The sequence below is a fragment of the Schistocerca serialis genome, chromosome 2, assembly GCF_023864345.2.
Source record: "Schistocerca serialis cubense isolate TAMUIC-IGC-003099 chromosome 2, iqSchSeri2.2, whole genome shotgun sequence".
Classification (NCBI taxonomy): Eukaryota; Metazoa; Arthropoda; class Insecta; order Orthoptera; family Acrididae; genus Schistocerca; species Schistocerca serialis.
The window spans coordinates 702,973,559-702,995,192 of NC_064639.1; the positions used below are offsets into that span (position 1 = coordinate 702,973,559).

The 21,634-nt window shown below is 42.1% G+C and overlaps 1 protein-coding gene across 1 annotated transcript in view; it reads right to left on the bottom strand.

Moving 5' to 3' along the window:
• LOC126456344 (uncharacterized) overlaps window positions 1-19,608 on the bottom strand; it is a 231,013-nt gene extending 211,405 nt beyond the window's left edge. Inside the window, exons 1-2 of the mRNA XM_050092096.1 lie at window positions 19,602-19,608; window positions 19,205-19,447 (exon numbers count right to left, since the gene is read on the bottom strand). Coding sequence (XP_049948053.1) covers window positions 19,205-19,447; window positions 19,602-19,608 — 250 coding nt within the window. The remainder of the gene's footprint in view (window positions 1-19,204; window positions 19,448-19,601) is intronic.
• Between the last annotated feature and the right edge of the window lie 2,026 nt (window positions 19,609-21,634).

Consider the following 21,634-nt stretch of genomic DNA (forward strand, 5'->3'; position numbering starts at 1 on the left):
AAACAGTCAAAATCTAAATGCAGCAGCCCGTTACAAACAGTATTGTAAAGTGCTTAAAAATGTTATTAGGAAGGCGAAAAGTATGTGGTATGCAGATAGAATAGCTAAGTCCCAGGATAAAATTAAAGCCATATGGTCAGTCGTAAAGGAAGTGGCTGGTCTGCAGAGACAGGTCGAGGATATAGAATCAGTGCGTAGTGAGAATGTCCGTGTTACTGATAAGTCGCATATATGTACAGTATTTAATAATCACTTTCTGAATATAGCAGGTGAACTAAATAGAAACTTAGTCCCAACAGGGAATCACATAGCGCTCTTAGAAAAAAGTGTTCCGAGACTGTTACCTGAAATGCTCCTCCATGATACTGACAAGAGGGAGATTGAGTTAATAATCAAATCACTAAATACCAAGAACTCTCATGGATATGACGGGGTATCTAGCAGAATACTGAAGTATTGTTCTATGTATGTTAGCCCAGTACTTAGCCATATCTGTAACTTTTCCTTTAGGAGTGGTCGGTTTCCTGACCGATTAAAGTACTCGGTAGTGAAGCCACTTTATAAAAAGGGAGACATTGATAATGTTGACAATTTTAGACCTATTTCTATGCCATCGGTGTTTGCTAAAGTTATCGAGAAGGTTGTATATACAAGGTTACTGGAGCATTTAAATTCACATAATTTGCTGTCAAATGTTCAGTTTGGTTTTAGAAATGGCTTAACAACTGAAAATGCTATATTCTCTTTTCTCTGTGAGTTTTTGGACGGATTAAATAAAAGGTTGCGAATGCTAGGTGTTTTCTTTGATTTAACGAAGGCTTTTGACTGTGTTGACCACAAAATATTACTGCAGAAGTTGGACCATTATGCAGTAAGGGGAGTAGCTTACAATTGGTTCGCCTCTTACTTTAAGAACAGAAAGCAGAGGGTAATTGTCCGCAATATTGAGAGAGGTAGTGATGTTCAGTCCCAATGGGGCACTGTTAAGTGGGGCGTTCCCCAAGGGTCGGTGCTGGGGCCACTGCTGTTTCTTATTTATATAAATGATATGCCTTCTAGTATTACAGGTGATTCAAAAATATTTCTATTTGCTGATGACACCAGCTTGATAGTGAAGGATCTTGTGTGTAATATTGAAACAGTATCAAATAATGTAGTTCATGAAATAAGTTCGTGGTTTGTGGAAAATAATGTGATGCTAAATCACAGTAAGACTCAGTTTTTACAGTTTCTAACTCACAATTCAACAAGAACCGATATTTTGATCAGACAGAATGGGCATATTATAAGCGAGACGGAACAGTTCAAGTTCCTAGGCGTTCGGATAGATAGTAAGCTGTTGTGGAAAGCCCATGTCCAGGATCTTGTTCAGAAACTAAATGCTGCTTTATTTACCGTTAGAACAGTATCTGAAATAAGTGACAGGTCAACACGAAAAGTAGTCTACTTCGCATATTTTCATACGCTTATGTCGTATGGTATTATTTTTTGGGGTAATTCTTCTGATTCAAAAAGGGTATTTTTGGCTCAAAAACGGGCTGTTCGAGCTGTATGTGGTGTAAGTTCGAGAACCTCTTGTCGACCCCTATTCAATAGTCTGGGAATTCTGACATTGCCCTCACAGTATATATTTTCTTTAATGTCGTTTGTTGTTAGCAATATTAGCCTATTCCCAAGAGTTAGCAGCTTTCACTCAGTTAATACTAGGCAGAAATCCAATCTGCATGTGGAATGCACTTCCTTGACTCTTGTGCAGAAAGGAGTGCAGTATTCTGCTGCATCCATTTTCAATAAGCTACCACAAGAACTAAAAAATCTTAGCAGTAGCCCAAACTCTTTTAAGTCCAAACTGAAGAGTTTCCTCAAGGCTCACTCCTTCTATTCTGTCGAGGAGCTCCGGGAAGAGCTAAAAAATTAAGCAAATTCCAGTGTTACATTGTTGATTTTCTATATTTAAACTTACGACTTGTCACCTGAATATGTTTTTTTGTATTTCATTTTATCTGTTTCTAATATCGTGTTATAATTTCATGTATTGACTCGTTCCATGACCATGGAGACTTCTCCTTAATTTGGTCCCACGGAACAATAAATAAATAAATAAATAAATAAAAATAAATCCCATCGCTTGCAACTTCACTTGGATTCCTGTCAGAAAGAGTCTGCAATTACGAATAAATAACATATTTTTATAATCTTTTAATTGTAAAAAGCACTATATGCACATATTTTAACGACATTTAACTGAAGGCCAGAAATACGGCTGCTGCCAGCCCATCTCCCCTCCGACATGTAGGGAGAATTAAACGATCAATGAAGAAAATGAATGTTACCTCTGTCCGGCCAATCGACAGCCTAATCCACCCCAACAACTCCCTCACTTCCCCTTCGTCTGGTGCAGATATTGTCCATTTTGTCACCATAATCCTGAAGAACATTCATCCTTTCAGACGTCCTTATACACTCCAACAAATGTCCGTAGCTACCTAATTTGTCTTCCACCCTAATGTAAGATCCATTTATTCTCACAATCAGACACCCTTCAACTTCAGTCATCAATTCATCCTAGTTTATCCTACACCCTTCCACATCCCACTCTTCCATCCCCTTTGACGCGGTAATGGTGAAGAATTCCTCCCCTCGGATTTGCAGCCACCCCTGGAACTCACTCATCCTATCACCCACAGCTAACCACACAATTTAATCTGGATTCCAACAGTTACTTCTACTCAACCACAACTCCATCCATAGTCTGACATAGACACTCCAGCCGTTTGATCCTTTCTCCGTTCACGTATAAACCCTCCTACACAAACCATTTGCATAAATCCTATGTCTGTGAAAATTCCTATCCTACCATTGCTAGGAGTCCTCGAAACATCACTACCATACGTCAAGATACAGCTCTCATCGTCAACATATTATTAAATATTTCATCGCCGTTTTTTGTATTTTAAAAAGAAAATTGTATCTTATCTATTTGCAGAATTTATGACTGAAGAGCGGCATGTTGGACCCCTGACAGCCCACAATCGTTCGTGAGGGAGGCAGTATATGGTTAAAATGCCTCTGAGCACTATGGGACTTAATATCTGAGGTCATCAGTCTACTAGAACGTAGAACTACTTAAACCTAACTAACCTAAGGACATCACTCACATCTATGCCCGAGGCAGGATTCGAACCTGCGACCGTAACAGCAGCGCGGTTTCGGACTGAAGCGCCTAGAACCGCTCGTCCACAATGGCCAGCGAGGCAGTATAAAACAACAGTACAGGGGGAAAAAATATCTCAACGAGTACTGAATGTCGCATGCATTTTGTGTATGCTGCGAGCGTAATACGAAGCAGCAAGATGGCTACATTGTGATGCCGTTTGAACAATGAAAGGGATATTCAACTGATACCGGAAATACGAAGCTGAGAGCCACAGCGAAAAGACAAAAGAACATCGAAACGCAGCCACTAACATGCTGCATAATCTCCTCTATTTGAAATACTGTAAATCTGAAAGCAGCGGGAATGTTCATGATATACATAAACAAAAATCTTGTCCAATAGTATAAGTCTACCTGTGGCATTTCAGCACTTTACGCCGTCAACGAAAAATTATGAATCAGTGTGCCCTCGGAATTGTGCTAAATTGGGCCAATGTACGATGAAATATTAAGGACGCAAAGTGATACGTGTAGGTACTAAGACAGTTTCATGATTTGAACGAGACACTTTCGAACAGAAGGCTTAAGTTATTACGATGGGTTCGAAGACACGGGTCGCGAGGATGAGTTACTTGGTCTGACGAAGCACCAATAAAACAGAACAATATAATAAAATCTACACACTCCCATGCGGCAGTGTATATACTGCGGTTTTGTTTGTTGTGTGGTCTGTTACCGGGTGGTTTGATAAGACTGTTATTCTTTGAAAGTGCATAGAATGGTTTCAGTTAATGATTTTAATTTTCCTTAGCGAGCTGCCTGTGACTGAGATAATTTTATCTTCAACCAATGGTACTCTACGTGACTGCTATCGAGATGTCTAGGCGTTCTTGGATAACACATTGGCTGGACGGAGGATATACCGGAGAGGTGTTATTGGGCACCAACTAGGGCGTCAAGAATGCTTTCGACTTCGGTCTAAATTCATATGGCTCTGAGCACTATGGGACTTAACATCTGAGGTCATGCTTTCGACTTCGGTCTAAATTCATATGGCTCTGAGCACTATGGGACTTAACATCTGAGGTCATCAGTCCCCTAAAATTAGAACTACTTAAACCTAACTAACCTACGGACATCACACACATCCATGCCCGAGTCAGGATTCGAACCTGCGACCGTAGCAGCAGAGCGGTTCCGGACAGAAGCGCCTAGAACCACTCGGCCACAGCGGCCGGCGACTTCGGTCTACGAGGGTCCTAAAAGAATGAAGTTTATTGATGTAGACCAGCTACCCTAAATGTGCCACGAGAAAGAATCGAAAGCGGAATGCAACCATCAGACTGGGTATCTTGATGAGCGCAAGCTGTTCAACATTCGGAACTATCGACACGTTTTTGTCGTTGACGAAGGTACCTCGAGCATTTACAATGACTTGGCTGTGACCCGAAGTGACAACTACAATCCATGTTGTTCTAACGATATTCACCGTTAAAGAGACTGCACATTGTCGAACCCTTCATCCCGTCCCCCCGCCCCCACCCAATTAGCTTCAAGTGCCCAGTTTCACTAGGATAAGATTACAGCTTCTGATACACAATTTTTATATGAGAAGAAAGTTGCTGATCCCTACATCTCGTTTTACGTTAAATGGGAGTTTTTTCATGCTGATTGAAGACTTGTGGGGTGTGTGTGCCACCACTTGCCTCATAATAGCTTAAAATCGTCGATCGTCAGTATTCCAAATTTCACAACAGTAACAAATTTAAAATTAACAATTCCTTATTGTTCTTTGTACTTCAGTTTTATGAACGTTGTGCTGTTACGCACTTAAAAATATAGAATCATTGTAAATTGAACGGACAACGTGCGGGCGCATCAAAAGATTTTTCACCTAAAACTGTCGAAGCTCTGAGGAAGTATTGATTTGTGAACTAACGTCGACATTGTGAGTTATTTGAACTTCCGTAATATTTAAAGGTAGTTTGATGCTTGCATTTAAAGTTTCGACGTCGTACGATACAAGAGTAATCAAGAATCAAATTACATCATTCCACATAAATCTCAAGTAATGACCTTGAGAATGCAGTCATAGAAACTGGGTTCACGGTAAGACATAATGATAATCGTTTTTTCCATGTACTATCTGCAAATGGAATAATTAAGTGCTAAAAAATTAACTGACTTCCTTGGGTATGGCCCACACTTTATGGCATGTTCCTTACTGGTAATGTAGGGATATCGAAATGAGGGAGTAGCTCGTTCATCTCCTTGGGGTACAGAATAAAAATTAACAAAGAATCTACACAGTTACATTTCACATGTCTAGAAAATCATCGACTTTACTGTGTACACTCATAAACAAATACACTTTCACATACAAGAGGGTTTAATTTTCTTGCGTAGGGGATATTGTCTCAGAATTTATAATAGTTCCCATCTTCCAATTACGACAAGTTTTTTCGGAAGGTTTCATTATTTGTAAGGCAATGCCAGAACCGGAAATTTCCTCCCAAATATTCCTAGTAGGGATTGTCTCTGCCCACTCCCCATCGCGTAGTATTTGGGTAATAAATTCCTGATTGTACGTGGGTACCTAGATGAAGAGTTCATTCTACGTGGAATTCGAAAAATACTTTCAAAAAACCTACCACAAATATGTAGAGAAACTAAAATCTTAGGGTAATGGAGGAGGGGATCAAGAAAAGGCGGACACAAATATCTTTTACTCGTTGTACAGCTTGGGAGGACAAAAATGCAAGACAAAAAGTGATGTGAACAGAACATAAATATGGGAAAACAATGAATGACACGAAACAGTGGAGTAGCTGACCGTGTAATATGTGTGCCTTAAGAAGAAGCACAGTCCTCTGTTGCATTTCGGAGTTCAAAAAAATGGTTGAAATGGCTCTGAGCACTATGGGACTAAACATCTATGGTCATCAGTCCCCTATAACTTAGAACTACTTAAACCTAAGAAGCCTAAGGACATCACACACATCCACGCGGTTCCAGACTGGAGCGCCTAGAACCGCACGGCCACACCGGCCGGCTGCATTTCGGAGTGATGTAGGTAGAGCTTTTACGTGCATCCAATAGTAGCCTTTTAAGATCAATGTCAGTCCTGTCCATTTCACTCAGCCATATTAGACGTATGTTACATTGTGTACCACGTGTCTTTTGTCTCACACGTTTTTAACTAACTTATGTGAAGCGGAATGGACTCTACAATGACACAGTTCGCGGCGTCATGTTCTCGCAGTAGCGATATTATCTCGTAAAGTGCAGGCAGTGGATTCGAATTTTGTCGGAGAGGGTGCGGTTTTTAAGCTTCTGTTTCTGTGTGTAAATTAGGACATAATTTATAACATAACTTGGCTTGATGAGAGTTCATGCTAAGTAAATAGTACTAAGAAAGTGATTGTGATGTCCGGGAAACCCGAATTTGAAGTTTGCTGCCGCAAATGGGTTTCGGCGGCCGTGGCTCACTTTCCCGTTATAGGATGCACGCTCACGACCGCTTCTGCCATGCCGACGCGTCTGCCTGTGATATTTAGTTGCTGTCACTCACTCAACGCTTCGCGAGCGGCACGTCTTGTTTCCCTTAGAAGGAACTCTACAGTTACCTCACTCTCCCGTCTGCTTAATCTCTGCACATGCCAGTCCCTTGTTACGAAAGTATGAAGTGCCCATGCTACCAACAAACGGCAGCAGATGTTCACGGAGAACTGTCGAAGGTCCTGTTGTGAATGAATGCCAGTAAAGATTGAGTATTTCTTTTAGGGGAGTAGTAGGAATGCTGATGATTCGGGAATTAAGAAGAAAGCTATCAAATATGTGCAATAACAATTTTGATAACTGTGAAAGACGTCGTGTTATCTGCCTCTGTAAGTAACTTGTTAAAAGGACTTATCGAAATGAATTTCAATTTGTGCATAGAAAAATATAGCTATTAAGAGTTATTGCATAGTAATATAAACTGTAGACGAAGTTTCTTTTAAGACCGTGAAAAGAAAGGGTCCTGGCTAGTGAAGTATCCGAATTCAAGTATACAGGGTGGTCCACTGATCGTTATCGGGCCAAATATCTCACGAAATAAACGTCAAGCGAAAAAACTACAAAGATCGAAACTTGTCTAGCTTGAAGGGGGAAAACCAGATGGCGCTATGGTTGGCCCGCTAGATGGCGCTGCCATAGGTCAAACGGATATCAACTGCATTTTTTAAAAATAGGAACCCCCACTTTTTATTACATATTCGTGTAGTACGTAAAGAAATATGAATGTTTTAGCTGGACCACTTTTTTCGCTTTGTGGTAGATGGCGCTGTAATAGTCACAAACATATGGCTCACAATTTTAGACGAACAGTTGGTATTTCGGTTGTTGCAATGTGATACATGTACCTTTGTGAACTTATCATTTCTGAGAACGCATGCTGTTACAGCGTGATTACCTGTAAATTCCACATTAATGCAATAAATGCGCAAAATGATGTCTGTCAACTATAACGCATTTGGCAATACGTGTAACGACATTCCCCTCAACAACGAGTAGTTCACCTTCCGTAATGTTCGCACATGCATTGACAATGCGCTGACGCATGTTGTTAGGCGTTGTCTGTGGATCACGATAGCAAATATCTTTCAACTTTCCCCACAGAAAGAAATCCAGGGATGTCAGATCCGGTGAACGTGCGGGTCATGAACCAGTACATCTGTCATGAAATATGCTATTCAATACCGCTTCAACCGCACGCGAGCTATGTGCCGGACATCCATCATGTTGGAAGTACATCGCCATTCTGTCATGCAGTGAAACATCCTTTAGTAACATCAGTAGAACATTACGTAGGAAATCAGCGTACATTGCACCATTTAGATTGCCACCGATAAAATGGGGGCCAATTATACTTCCTCCCATAATGCCGCACCATACATTAATCCGCCAAGGTCGCTGATGTTCCACTTGTCGCAGCCATCGTGGATTTTCCGTTGCCCAATAATGCATAATACACCGGTTTACGTTACCGCTGTTGGTGAATGACGCTTCGTCGTTAAACAGAACGGGTGCAAAAAATCTATCATTGTCCCGTTAATTCTTTTATGCCCAGTGGCAGAACTGTACACGACGTTCGAAGTCGTCGCCATGCAATTCCTGGTGCATAGAAATATGGTACGGGTGCAATCGATGTTGATGTAGCATTCTCAACACCGACGTTTTTGAGATTCCCGATTCTCGCGTAATTTGTCTGCTACTGATGTGCGGATTAGCCGCTACAGCAGCTAAAACACTTACTTGGTCATCATCATTTGTTGCAGGTCGTGGTTGACGTTTCACATGTGGCTGAACACTTCCTGTTTCATTAAATAACGTAACTATCCGGCGAACGGTCCGGACACTTGGATGATGTCGTCCAGGATACCGAGCAGATACATAGCACATGTCCGTTGGGTATTTTGATCACGATAGCCATACATCAACACCATATCGACCTTTTCCGCAATTGCTAAACGGTCAATTTTAACACGGGTAATGTATCACGAAGCAAATACCGGCCGCACTGGCAGTATGTTACGTGATACCACGTACTTATACGTTTGTGACTATTACAGCGCCATCTATCACAAAGTGAAGAAAGTGGTCCAACCAAAACATTCATATTCCTATACGTACTACACGAATATGTAATAAAAAATGGTGGTTCCTATTTTAAAAAACGAGGCTGATATCCGTTTGACCTATGGCAGCGCCATCTAGTGGGCCAACCATAGCGCCATCTGGTTTCCCCCTTGAAGCTAGACGAGTTTCGTTCTTTGTAGTTTTTTCGTTTGAAGCTTATTTCGTGAGATATTTGGCCCGGTCACTATCAATGGACCACCCTGTATGTCAACATACTTAATTATGTTGAATTCTGTTCCTGTAATGAAGACACGTATCGTTACTTGTACTGTTAGGTTTGGCGCCTCGAATTGGACATTGTTTCGCTGTTCAGTCTCGACATGCATTCGTTACGAAATGAAATTGCGTAGTGGTGAAGGCACTGGAGTCACATTCGCAAGAAGATGGATTAAAATTTCACCCGACTACGTTCAGTTAGGTTTTCCTTGCTTTTGCCGAATCACTAAATCTGATTCTTGGGATTCGTCGTGCTGAACAAGGGCACAACTGATATTCTTCCTCTTTGTTATCCAAAAACGTGTTCTCTCTCTAGCATCTTCCTTTATTCAACTGCTGTAAAATTATAGGGCAACAATTGCGTGTATCATGATGATGAAATGTCTACTCAAAAGAAAACTGATTCTGATTTGACAAAGAAAAGGTTTTTTTTCTGGGTTGCAGTTTAGAGCCTGCTGTTGATGCTGTTAATTGTTTATAATTGGTAGTCAAGAACGTCAGTTTTAGGTGCGAAGCCAAAGAATTGCCCCAGCATCTATACAGGATCGTCTAATCTGGCTGCTTGAACGAAAAAGGACATGTTTAGTGGTAGTTAAATGCTAAATATTTCAAGCTCCCTCTGTTTCGTAACAATTCCATTGATATTTTCTTGATGGCTGCACAACGTTTGTTTGTAGCCCTGATACTAATCAAAGTGGTGTCATTTAAAGATAACCTAAATGAAAGTAATGTAAATTTAGGAGGTCCGTACGAAAATAAATCGGATACACATATGCAAACAGAAGTCGTCTGGTATTCTTACCGAGGAGACCTCGAGGAATTGTTCATTCATCAATGTGGAAACGATTCTTTCTTTCACGTAAGTAGACACATTTCTCTCAGAATGTGTGGGCATTGGGTTTCAGGCTTTTAGGGTAGACAATTGTGTGGGATGCGTTTAGAAAGCAGTACCATGTTTGTGTTGTTCGCAAAGTTGGAAGAGACTGAAGCCTGATTGCGAGACAAGTATTTTCCATTTTTTTTCCAGGATCGAAAGGCATATTTTAAGCTCAACGATAACAGCACACCCTGAAGAAATAAAGCTTCTGTGCAAGGGTCAGTACGGTTTGAGGAAACGGCAGTCGTGTGAAATACAGCTCTTTCTTTCCAACTGTGGCATCCTACAGAAAGAGGTGAGTCAACAGGAATATTTTGCCTTCCCAGACTTCCGAAATGCCATCGAAACTGAATACCAGTAAGGTGTGATACAGAAGAACAATCATACTGAGTGTTTTCTTAAATGTTGATTGTCTCCAAATATTTTTCGCTGATAGACTGCTGATACTATACTGCACAGGTGAACAATCTGAAACTTCTTGGCAGATTAAAACTGTGTGCCAGACCGAGACTCGAACTCGGGACCTTTGCCTTTCACGGGCAAGTGCTTTATCATTTGAGCTACCCAAGCACGACTCACGCCCCGTCAGGTGAACTATCTGTCCAAAGAAGCAAGATGTGACAGCTTATGTTATCAGTAGCCACAAATAGCATGTTAAACAGGATCAGAAGTATTCTTTGTTTTCTCAGTGACGACGGTGTTGTCTGCAGGACAATATCTGCACTGGATGGTTTAAAGGAAGTGCAGAACGACGTAGTATGTATTTCAACTTTTTATACAGATCTGCAGCTTTCCTTGAATGTTGACAGTTGCTAAATAATGAGCATACACAGGGAAAAGACGCAGTAGTAAGGTGTTAAACCTTCAGTTTTAAACTTTCGTAGTGTCACTCATTCTTTAAAATGTCTAGATTCTAAGGAAAAAATACTGTTTACGTTCAGTGCATCTGTTACGTAAACTTGACATACGACTTTAATCCTGCGTATTCTATTTCACTTCCGTGTTGGTGTTCCTTTACAATTTGACTTGAAGAATGTCGTTGAAGGCTTGCAGAGACGCGCTAGTAGTATCGTAACAGATCGGTATGACAATATGGAAATGTAACAGATATGTTTAAGGAACTTCAAAAGGAATGGTTGGAAGAAAGCTGAAATTGCTCTGTCGACTCCCTGTTGGATAAATTTAGAGAACTGTTATTAGACGCAGAATGTACAACACTTCTGCAGCCTCATGTATCTGTCATAGGGAGTGTGAAAATAAGAGAAACTAAGTCGCTTAGAGCACACGCGTGCACTTTCAAGCACAAAGAAAATAACTCAGGCAATGGTTAATATTGTTACAAAGTTGTCTGCGCCATCTCTGTGAAGGGTCTTGCGAGGTGAACAAGATGGTGTTGCCTAACTTATTGAGAATTTCTGGAGAGGTTCTGGATTCGATTCGGAACAATGGCGCTGAGTTTAGTGTGAGGAACTACAGTACACGCTTTTCACCTTCGTGGCCAAAAGCTGGCTATGAAATTTTGTTACAGCTGTAGGGTTCGATGCGGATACATCCGATTGGTGTGGCAGCTGTGCTGACAGTTGGAATCTTCTCTTACGGCGTTCATCTGTGTGAGGGTGTTTGCCAGACGTGTGCGAACAGCCGTTTCCAGCAGAGACCTCAGCGCCGACTACTCTGCTGTATCGCACAGTCGCCTACGGGGCGCGGGCAGCCAGGGCTCCGGGCCCAGCTGGCCAACGCGGCCACGGCTGAGGTACACAAGAGCGCAGCACGCCGCCTCTCTCACCCCGACACGTGCCCTCATCTCAGCAAATGCCCTTTGTTTACAGTTATTAGGCCTTTGTACACGTACACTTATTTGCTACCTGTTTTGTTATGCAAATTTTAGTGATTTCCTTTCACTGGAAAAATCCTAGGAAAAGGCCTAGGAAAAGGAATCTGTAAAAATTAGATTGTTATATGATTATAATTACATCTACATCTACATGGATACTCTGCAAATCACATTTAAGTGCCTGGCAGAGGGTTCATCGAACCACCTTCACAATTCTCTATTATTCCAATTTCGTATAGTGCGCGGAGAAAATGAACACCTATATCTTTCCGTACGAGCTCTGATTTCCCTTATTTTATCGTGGTGATCGTTCCGCCTTATGTAGGTCGGTGTCAACAAAATATTTTCGCATTCGGAGGAGAAAGTTAGTGATTGGAATTTCGTGAGAAGATTCCGTTGCAACGAAAAACGCCTTTCTTTTAATAATTTCCAGCCCAAATCCTGTATCATTTCTGTGACACTCTCTACCATATTTCGCGATAATACAAAACGTGCTGCCTTTCTTTGAACTTTTTCGATGTACTCCGTCATCCCTACCTGGTAAGGATCCCACATCGTACACAGTATTCTAAAAGAGGACGGACAAGCGTAGTGTAGGCAGTCTCCTTAGTAAGTCTGTTACATTTTCTACGCGTCCTGCAAGTAAAACGCAGCCTTTGGTTAGCCTTCCCTACAACATTTTCTATGTGTTATTTTGCCGGCCGAGGTGGTCGAGCGGTTCTAGGCGCTACAGTCTGGAACCGCGCGACCGCTACGGTCGCAGGTTCGAATCCTGCCTCGGGCACGGATGTGTGTGATGTCCTTAGGTTAGTTAGGTTTAAGTAGTTCTAAGTTCTAGGGGACTGATGACCTCACAAGTTAAGTCCCATAGTGCTCAGAGCCATTTGAACCATATGTGTTATTTCCAATTAAAGTTGTTCGTAATTGTAATACCTAGGTATTTAGTTGAATTTACGGCTTTTAGATTAGACTGATTTATCGTGTAACCGAAGTTTAACGAGTTCCTTTTAGCACTCATGAGGATGACCTCACACATTTCGTTATTTAGGGTCAACTGCCACTTTTCGCACCATTCAGATATTTTTTTCTAAATCGATTTGCAGTCTGTTTTGATCTTCTGATGACTTTATCAGTCGATAAACGACAGCGTCACCTGCAAACAGCCGAAGAAATGGTTGAAATGGCTCTGAGCACAATGGGACTTAACATCTGTGGTCATCAGTCCCCTAGACTTAGAACTACTTAAACCTAACTAACCTAAGGACATCACACACATCCATGCCCGAGGCAGGATTCGAACCTGCGACCGTAGCAGTCCCGCGGTTCCGGACTGAGCGCCTAGAACCACTAGACCACCGCGGCCGACAAACAACCGAAGACGGCTGCTCAGATTGTCTCCCAAATCGTTTATGTGGATAAGGAACAGCAAAGGGCACTACACTACTAACTGCAGTCCCCATCAGCATTTTGCTTTGTATCTCAACGTGAAGAATCATAACGTATACTCAATCTAATCACACATCCACATATTTCTGAAACACCCACACAACCAACACAGCACAACACACAAATTTATACGCCCATACGCGTTTCTATCCACCTACGCAAAGGAGTTATGCAGTTTAACTATTGGTATCTATTTTTCAATACTCGTCATCAGCGTGGCACCATGCTTCTGGGAACGAACTATACTTTCTGTGTCTGTACACTTACAGCTTACCGATGATCATTGAATTTTGTGTCGCTAATTAATCAATAGGTATGTCAGGTCTCTTTCTGCGCGTCCACTAAGTGATATGACAAAAAAAGATGTCCACCCAAACAGGCCCAACGATACCGACCGACCACCGTGTCGTCCTCAGACGGAAGGCGTCACTTGATGGAGATATGGAGGGACATGTGGTCAGCACACCGCTCTCCCCGACTGTATGAGCCGCTACTTCTCAATCAAGTAGCTCCTCAGTTTGCCTCACAACGGCTGAGTGCACCACACTTGCCAACTGCGCTCAGCAGACCCAATGAATACCCATCCAAATGCTAGCCCAGCGAGATAGCGCTTAACTTCAGTGATCTGATGGGAACCGGTGTTACCACTGCGGTATCGCCGTTGGCAAGTGATACGACTGCTTTGCAGATACATTTCTACTTTACTAAGCAAATCCTGCAGACCATACTCAGGATTACATTTATGGAACGTAGACTTTCCTTTTGAAGCCTCTATGTATAACTTTCATTTCTGTTTCTCATTTAACGGTAGCTCGTCTGTCTCATATCGTCTAAATCTTCCTGTTCTCTAATCATCCACCATAAAAATCCAAAAGTCTCAGGATGATCCTGAGTGCAGATGGAGAGTACCTTGGATTCTGTCGTTATTTATCAGGCCTTCAACAATCGTGCTCCGTTCCGCTTCTCTGTAACCCGACCACAGCCAACTGGTTGTAACAGCCAAGTAACTACCTACTGTGTGAATGATGGATGTATGGAAAGCAGATGTAAGTCTTAAGTCTGTAAATAGTGGAAGTTTAATCGTAAATCTTGTACATAATCTGACTGTTCTTAACTGAGGATCACTGAAATGAATAATTTACTTTAATTTTTGACAATACTTGGTTGTAATAGCCAAGAAACAAGCAAATATCTGAATGAGGGATTTAATGAAAGCAGACGTAAGTATTAAACCTGTAAATATTATAAGTTTAAATTTAATTCATGTACATAATTTTACTGTTTATTGACTGAGGATCATTAAAATTAATGAAACTCAAGTTTTTGTAATTACATTTTTGTAATGTGTTTATCTGACATGTTCCACACTCAGGAGGATTCCCTCTTTTATACGTCTATGGAATGAATAATTAATCTAATCTAAACCACAATAGCACAAATGAAATTCTTTGTAAAGCATGTCCGCTAAGACGTACTTCAAAAAATCTTAATGGACAGACTTTTAAATCCCAATAGGATTCTCGAACTAATAATGCATTTCTCCTTTTATGTGAAGTTCGTTGAACTGTGCTGACTAACTATCAAATATATACTAGTAACTATACGAACATTTTTTGTTAGGCTATACCGCGATTGTTGTTGATATCGAACGAAAACCAAGTTTGCTGTTACCAGTCATTTTTTATTTATTCCCGCAACGCGTTTTGAAGACGTAAACCTTCATCATTAGGTGGATTTTTGTGGGTTATTACGGAATGTATGTGTTGTGTAACGACTTCGGGTTAACCTCTGGCACTGTCCCCAGTATTCACAGGCTCCTTTCTTTGCCGTGATACATCACATACGGCCTATCACATTTTTAAACACTGTAGGATCGCTGTTTTGTGATTAGTAACAGTAAAATTGTTCTTTCATTCGTTGCTATACGAAATGCAATACTGGAATGCACTGAAATTCACGAAACGAGCTCGACATATGCATTTTGAGATAAGCGGGTTCAGTACTGTATCTACATTTCATACAACCACTGTAAATTGCGTTGCGTTAAGGAATGCGATTGTACTTCCAAACAGCGTAGCTATGTTACATCAACTGTCATTTGTACGATCTAGTTGTGAGAACTACTGTGATCACTGGTAGCATTATTTTGCGTGACTCAAATTTGTGGCTGTTACTTTAGGGATGGACAAGTCAGAATTATACAGAGGAGAAAAAAAGATGCGTATTTAAAGAAAGAATTCTAGATACATTGCACACATGTAACCTTCCAGTCAGCTGAGAGAAGGTAAGGGAAGAGAGGCTACCTGAGAGCTCAGGCTTCTGTGTTACTTTTCTGCACCGCGAAGCTACTCCGGCCGTGACCCACATACAACACAAACTGCACGCGGAATAAATTAGGAATTCTGAATGTTCCTACACGGGCAGTGCAAAGAATCAGGACTACTTTATGAATGTTGTGCCCAACACGCGATCAGCAGCTGTATTAATCTCAATGATTTACTGTAAGATTCCAAAATGGAATGTTCTACTCCCCTAGAATCTAGTGGTGATGCAGCTACCAGAAGCATAAAGTAGAACAGTTTAGTTAGAAACAAAGGGCACCTGCGACTGAGCGATATGAAACAGCGAAATAAACGCGTGTTGGGTGACAGCTCTCTTTTTAGAGTCCATAGAAAAGACGCTAATGGGAAGTTTTTTTTATTCGTTTCCTCTAATCAGCCATCCAGATAACACACAAGTACTTCCACAAATTATTTATACCGTTAAAGCAATGAACAGTGCAGTGACACGTAGACTCTGGATGATTTTTTTCATAGTCCTTGAAAAAAAAAGTAACTTTCCTGTTTGCCAGGCACAGGCGAGTTCTTCTCATTGCCTAGCGTTTCGCTGGCGCCATTTTCTTATCACTGTGAAGGGTTCGGGAACCAGCGTTGCCGTAACTACAGCTCATTCGGCAACTCTAAAAACGGTAATAATTCGATGACTATGCGGATTCAATGGAAACTGGGACCGTCATCTGTTGACAAGCGTTTTTTATAACGAATTTTTAACAACAGTACTAAAGGGCTCATGCTTGATTGTGGAGATAGCACAGATACGTAGTCTTTTGCTTGAAATGGTTCTTTGCTGACTGATAAATACATCCGTTATAGAAGATTCCACAGTCAGAACTGTCAGTATAGCAGAATTTGAGAGAAATGGCAGCTTGAATTAAAAATGTCGTATAGATATGTGTTTTTTCCCTAGTTGCTTCCGAAGTGTGACACGTTACATTTACACTGTTTTCTTACTAGCGGGCGCCGGCCGAAGTGGCCGTGCGGTTAAAGGCGCTGCAGTCTGGAACCGCAAGACCGCTACGGTCGCAGGTTCGAATCCTGTCTCGGGCATGGATGTTTGTGATGTCCATAGGTTAGTTGGGTTTAACTAGTTATAAGTTCTAGGGGACTTATGACCTCAGCAGTTGAGTCCCATAGTGCTCAGAGCCATTTGAGCCATTTACTAGCGGGCAAATAACAGAATGAACTTACTTGCATCTTTTGAGAAATATGTTAGTTGAACATCTGGAGGATATCATATTGATCAAGCGAAATGTAGTATATTTAGAGCATGACGGCAACTCTCCATATCCCACCATACGTCTCATGCAACATCATAACCTCGATTTCCCTGAAGTGTGATTTGGTCGTGACAGTAACATTATCTGGCCACCAGGGTCTCAGGACCAGTCAAGGTTCGATTTTCGTCCATGGGATCAGATGAAGAGAGGAGAGTACATGAGAAACATGGATACACGAAATACAAAAAAATAGTTACTACCATTATAAAGGAACATAGAGGTTACGCAACGCAAGGAACGCTACATGATCGCTTAGAGATTCGTAAATGCATTGAAGATTATGATGTAACTTTTGGAAATTTATTGTGAACTGGGAAACCGACCAGGTACTGTAAATTCATCAAACTTTTCTTAGATGACTGTCTACAGCTGTTCAGTATTTTGAAAGAAACACGTTTACGCCATCAGCTGTGCAACTGTATATTTATTCTTTCCGGTTTCAGTTATAACAACCACCTTCATAGGAGAAAAAGAGTGTACGTTAAAGGATCAGAAATACACCTTCGTCAAAAGCGAAACAACCAAATGTAGATCATAGTTATTGTTATATGCGTCTGTCTGAGGATAATAACTTCATCAAGTGTGAAGTTCTCACCAATTACACATCGCTGCATTTGTGCTAAGATACAGGACGTTTATATGGATTATGTTCAGACTCGTATGATAATTATGTATGTTCTACATTCGGTTGTGTCGCATTTGACAAAAATCTATTTTTGATCCATCGACGCATATTGTTTTTCTCCTGTGAAGATGATTGTTATAACTGAAACTGTTAGAGAATGAAAATGCAATTGCACAGCTGATGGTGTAAATAAGCATTTTTCAAAATACTGTAAATTATTGTCAGCTGCAGAACCAGTATTACGAAATGACGCAAGTTCGTAACCAGAGAAATAATATTAACTTTTAATGCATAAAAAAACAAAATTAGGCCATTTTTAATGATGATAAATACTTACAAGCGCTTATATCGTGAACTAATAGAAAGAGAAATTAGGTGTGTATGAACGTTTTTCTGGCAGCTTCTGGAGTATTAACAGCTGCTTCTGTTGCAAGTTAACAGTGATATCTAAAATTCACGGTAGGTGATACTCTATGCCCGAGCCAAACCACCTGAATCACCAGACAACACGGCTACTGCGAAGAGTCGTCCATTGTTATCTGACTCGAAATGCACACAACAGAAAGAGAGATGGTCCTATTCTTGACCAATACATGATATCTACTGTGTGGTTGCAATTAATGTGCAGCTACTCACAAAGGTCATTATCATAATTATCGTATGGCAGTGGAATTTGGCAGATATGAAAAGCGGTTAATGTCGGACCGACTTAAACTGCAAAAAAGTTCCAATTTTGGACACCAGGTGCAAATCTGGCGCTGTACAGCATGTCGTCAACGTCTCCAGTACTCATATTAAACAAATTGTGTAAACTGCGATTAATAATAAAATCAGCATTGTACCTTTCTCAATTGTTTGACCGTTTCTGCCCACTTATCCGTTACTAACCCATTACATACGAAAACATTTCTTACGTCTTTCTAACGTTAACTGCGCCAGATATCGACTCCACCTGGTGGTCAAAACTGGAACTACTCTTTTTCTGGCTTAAACCGGTTCCGCATTAACGCATTAGAATTTCTACCAAGTTTCGCTGCCACACTGGACCTCCGCGAGTAGCTGCACTTCAATTGTAAGCATCCAGGATAAACTGATACGCCGTAAGAAGGGGCAGACACTGATCGTTTTTCCGTTGCTGCTGCAAGATTCGGCCATGTAGACCTGTTGGTGTAGCTTAACGCGCAGCTCGGTAACTTGCGACAGCGGGATGTGAGTTAGAGGACCTTTGCCCTTGTACAGCGGCCAGCATAGGCCTGGTCCCTGTGCGGCTTTCCACAGTCGCCTGAGTAAATATTGGACCCCTCCCCCGTCTCCATCACAGAAATACGTATCACACGGGAAGTTACACCACGAAAACACACACGGAACGGAAGTTTACTTATCTGAAAGAGGGTTGATGCACACGACTTTTGACTTTTAGGGTGACTGGTGACGATGGGAAGGGTATCAGCCATTGGATTAGACTAAAAATCGCGGATGGGATGATAGCTCGTCATTTGTAGACCGTGCTAAGGTGGATCAAACACCGATGAAAACATGCTCTGTCCAGTTGGTACAGTAATTTCTGTCCGGTACAAAACTTTGTCTAGAGGGTTAGTACATGGTTCGAGACTACCACCAAATGGAAAAACATGGGTAGTCTGCCATCGTTTTTGGCCCAAAATAAGCTCCTGAGAAATCACAGGGGACAGTGGATGTAACTAATGCAAGGATAGCAGCTGACGGGAGCAGAGAAGCAAAGCTGCACTGACTCACCTGTGCGCGAGTGTAGCGGCGTGGTGTCAGCTGAGGCTGAGGAGTGGAGAGTAAGAGCTGAGCTGACCACTCTCGCTGGCGGATCTAGATCGGACTGGGCGCGCCGGCCGCGAGAGGCCTCTATAATACGGCAGCGCAGCGGCCGCCGGGGGGCGGCAGGGGCGGCGCGCCGACCACACGCAGCTGCCGGCTGAGGTGCGAGGTCGCCGCTTACATAAGGGGGAGCCGCCCTTTCTAAGCCGTCTGCGCCAGCAACACACCACGGGGATGCGCATGCGCGGGCAGGGGGCGCGCTCCACTCCAGCGGGATAAGGGCGTGATTTTTATGCGGCTTTCGCTTTCAGTACTTATCTTAAACGACACCGCTAATACGCGGGGAGTTCAAAAAGCAGATTACACCGCATTATGGGTTTGAACATACGTTTAATAAACACAACAGACACACATTACAGAGACTTTACTCATCAATAAGATATTCTCGTTCACTTTCACTATTTGCAAGTCAGCGAACGATGGAATAACTTTTCGACCGAGGGGCTGTAGAATTCACGTAGTTTTGAGGTGCAGGACTCGTCGAGCCATGTTCGGAGCGCTTTTTCATCCGGAAAGGAAGTTCCTCGAAGGCTGTTCGATAGAGACCGGTAAACGTGAAAAATCAGAGGGTGCAAGATCAGGTGAACAAGATGGCGGCGGAATGACTTCCCAACCCAGCTGCTTTACAGTGTTTTTTGTCAGTCTAGAGGTATACGGGAGGCAGTTATCGTGTAGTAGCATCACTGCACGCAGTCTTCCCGGTTATTGCTCTCGGACTGCGTCTGCAAGACATCACAGTTGATAATAAATATCAACAGTGATGGGTATACCTCGGGAAGCAGTTCGTAGTACACCACTCCGTCGCTGTTCCACCAGATGCATAACATTATCTCTTGTGGATCCGCGTAGATCTTTGTACGGGCAGTTGCTGCTTTCTTTGGGCTCAACCCTTGTTTTATTTTCCTTACGTCAGCATAAAGACACCATTCCTCGTCACCAGCAACAACCGCCGCGCGGGATTAGCCGAGCGGTCTGAGGCGCTGCAGTCATGGACTGTGCGGCTGGTCCCGGTGGAGGTTCGAGTCCTCCCTCGGGCATGGGTGTGTGTGTTTGTCCTTAGGATAATTTAGCTTAAGTAGTGTGTAAGGTTAGGGACTGATGACCTTCGCAGTTAAGTCCCGTAAGATTTCACACACATTTGAACATTTGAACCAGCGACAACACTGACCATTCCGGTCAGTGTAGTTCACGAGCCACTGATGACAAGGAAGCGGAGATGCACATATGGCAACACGCTGATTTTGGATTAGAGCATGCGGTACCCGTACATCCAGTTTCTGAACCTTCCGCATTGCATGCACATGTCGCACGACGGTGGAATGATCACACTTCCTCACATTTACCAGTTCTCGAGTACACTAACGCGGATAGTTGCGAATTAATGCATTTAAACGATTTCCATCAAAGCCCGGTATTTCTGAACATGGAGAGTCACTAACGTCAAAACGATCATCGTTAAAACGAGAAAACCATTTTCTTACCGTTCTCTGTCCAGTCGTGTTACTCCCATACACGGCGAAAATTTTTCTGGCTGCCTCTGCCGCTGTCACCCCTCTATTGAACTCAACGCAAGAATATGTCGGAAATGTAGCGATTTCACCACCTGGCGCTCCGTTTCCAAGCGTTCACAGCTCCACTCACTGTCTACAAATGACAATGTGTAAACTCAAACAGCAACAGTGAACTACAAATAAAAAATGAAAATTAATAAATAAACCCATGGCAACTGGAATACCAACATGCAAAAAAAAAAAAAAACGCTACGAACTTATGCAACAACTTCATAACCTTTGGTGAATGCTGCACTGCACTTCAAAGTGACTCAGATACATGACACTACTTTTAAACATAGTCACCAAGTCTCTGTGAAAAAACAGTCGGAACGTTCTACCACTGTTTCAATTTTCCGACGATAGAAATCCTTTCTTGGTCATGGGGACATCGAGAATTGCTGTGTGTGTGCCCCATGTGATTGTTGCGAGTCAGTTCCTCGACTGCCTGGAGATTGCCGTCTGCGGTCGATGTCGACATTCTTCCTTCTCGATCAGTATCACCCATGTCTGTGCGATTTTGGTTCAATTGATAGCTCCGTTTCACTTCAGCTGGACGCGACTTTACATTTTATTCACATATCATAGTCTCAGTATGAGACGACGTGTATGACCTACTTTTCAACATCCCCTCGTACTTTGCGAGCACCCTGCTATTATTTATCTACATACTTATAGATCTACGAGATGAGTACCCGGCGTTGCCCCGGTACGTACAGAGGGGTCCAAAAAATGTATCCACTGTTTAAAAGTCCATAACTGGAAAACTAATTGACGGAGTTGTCTC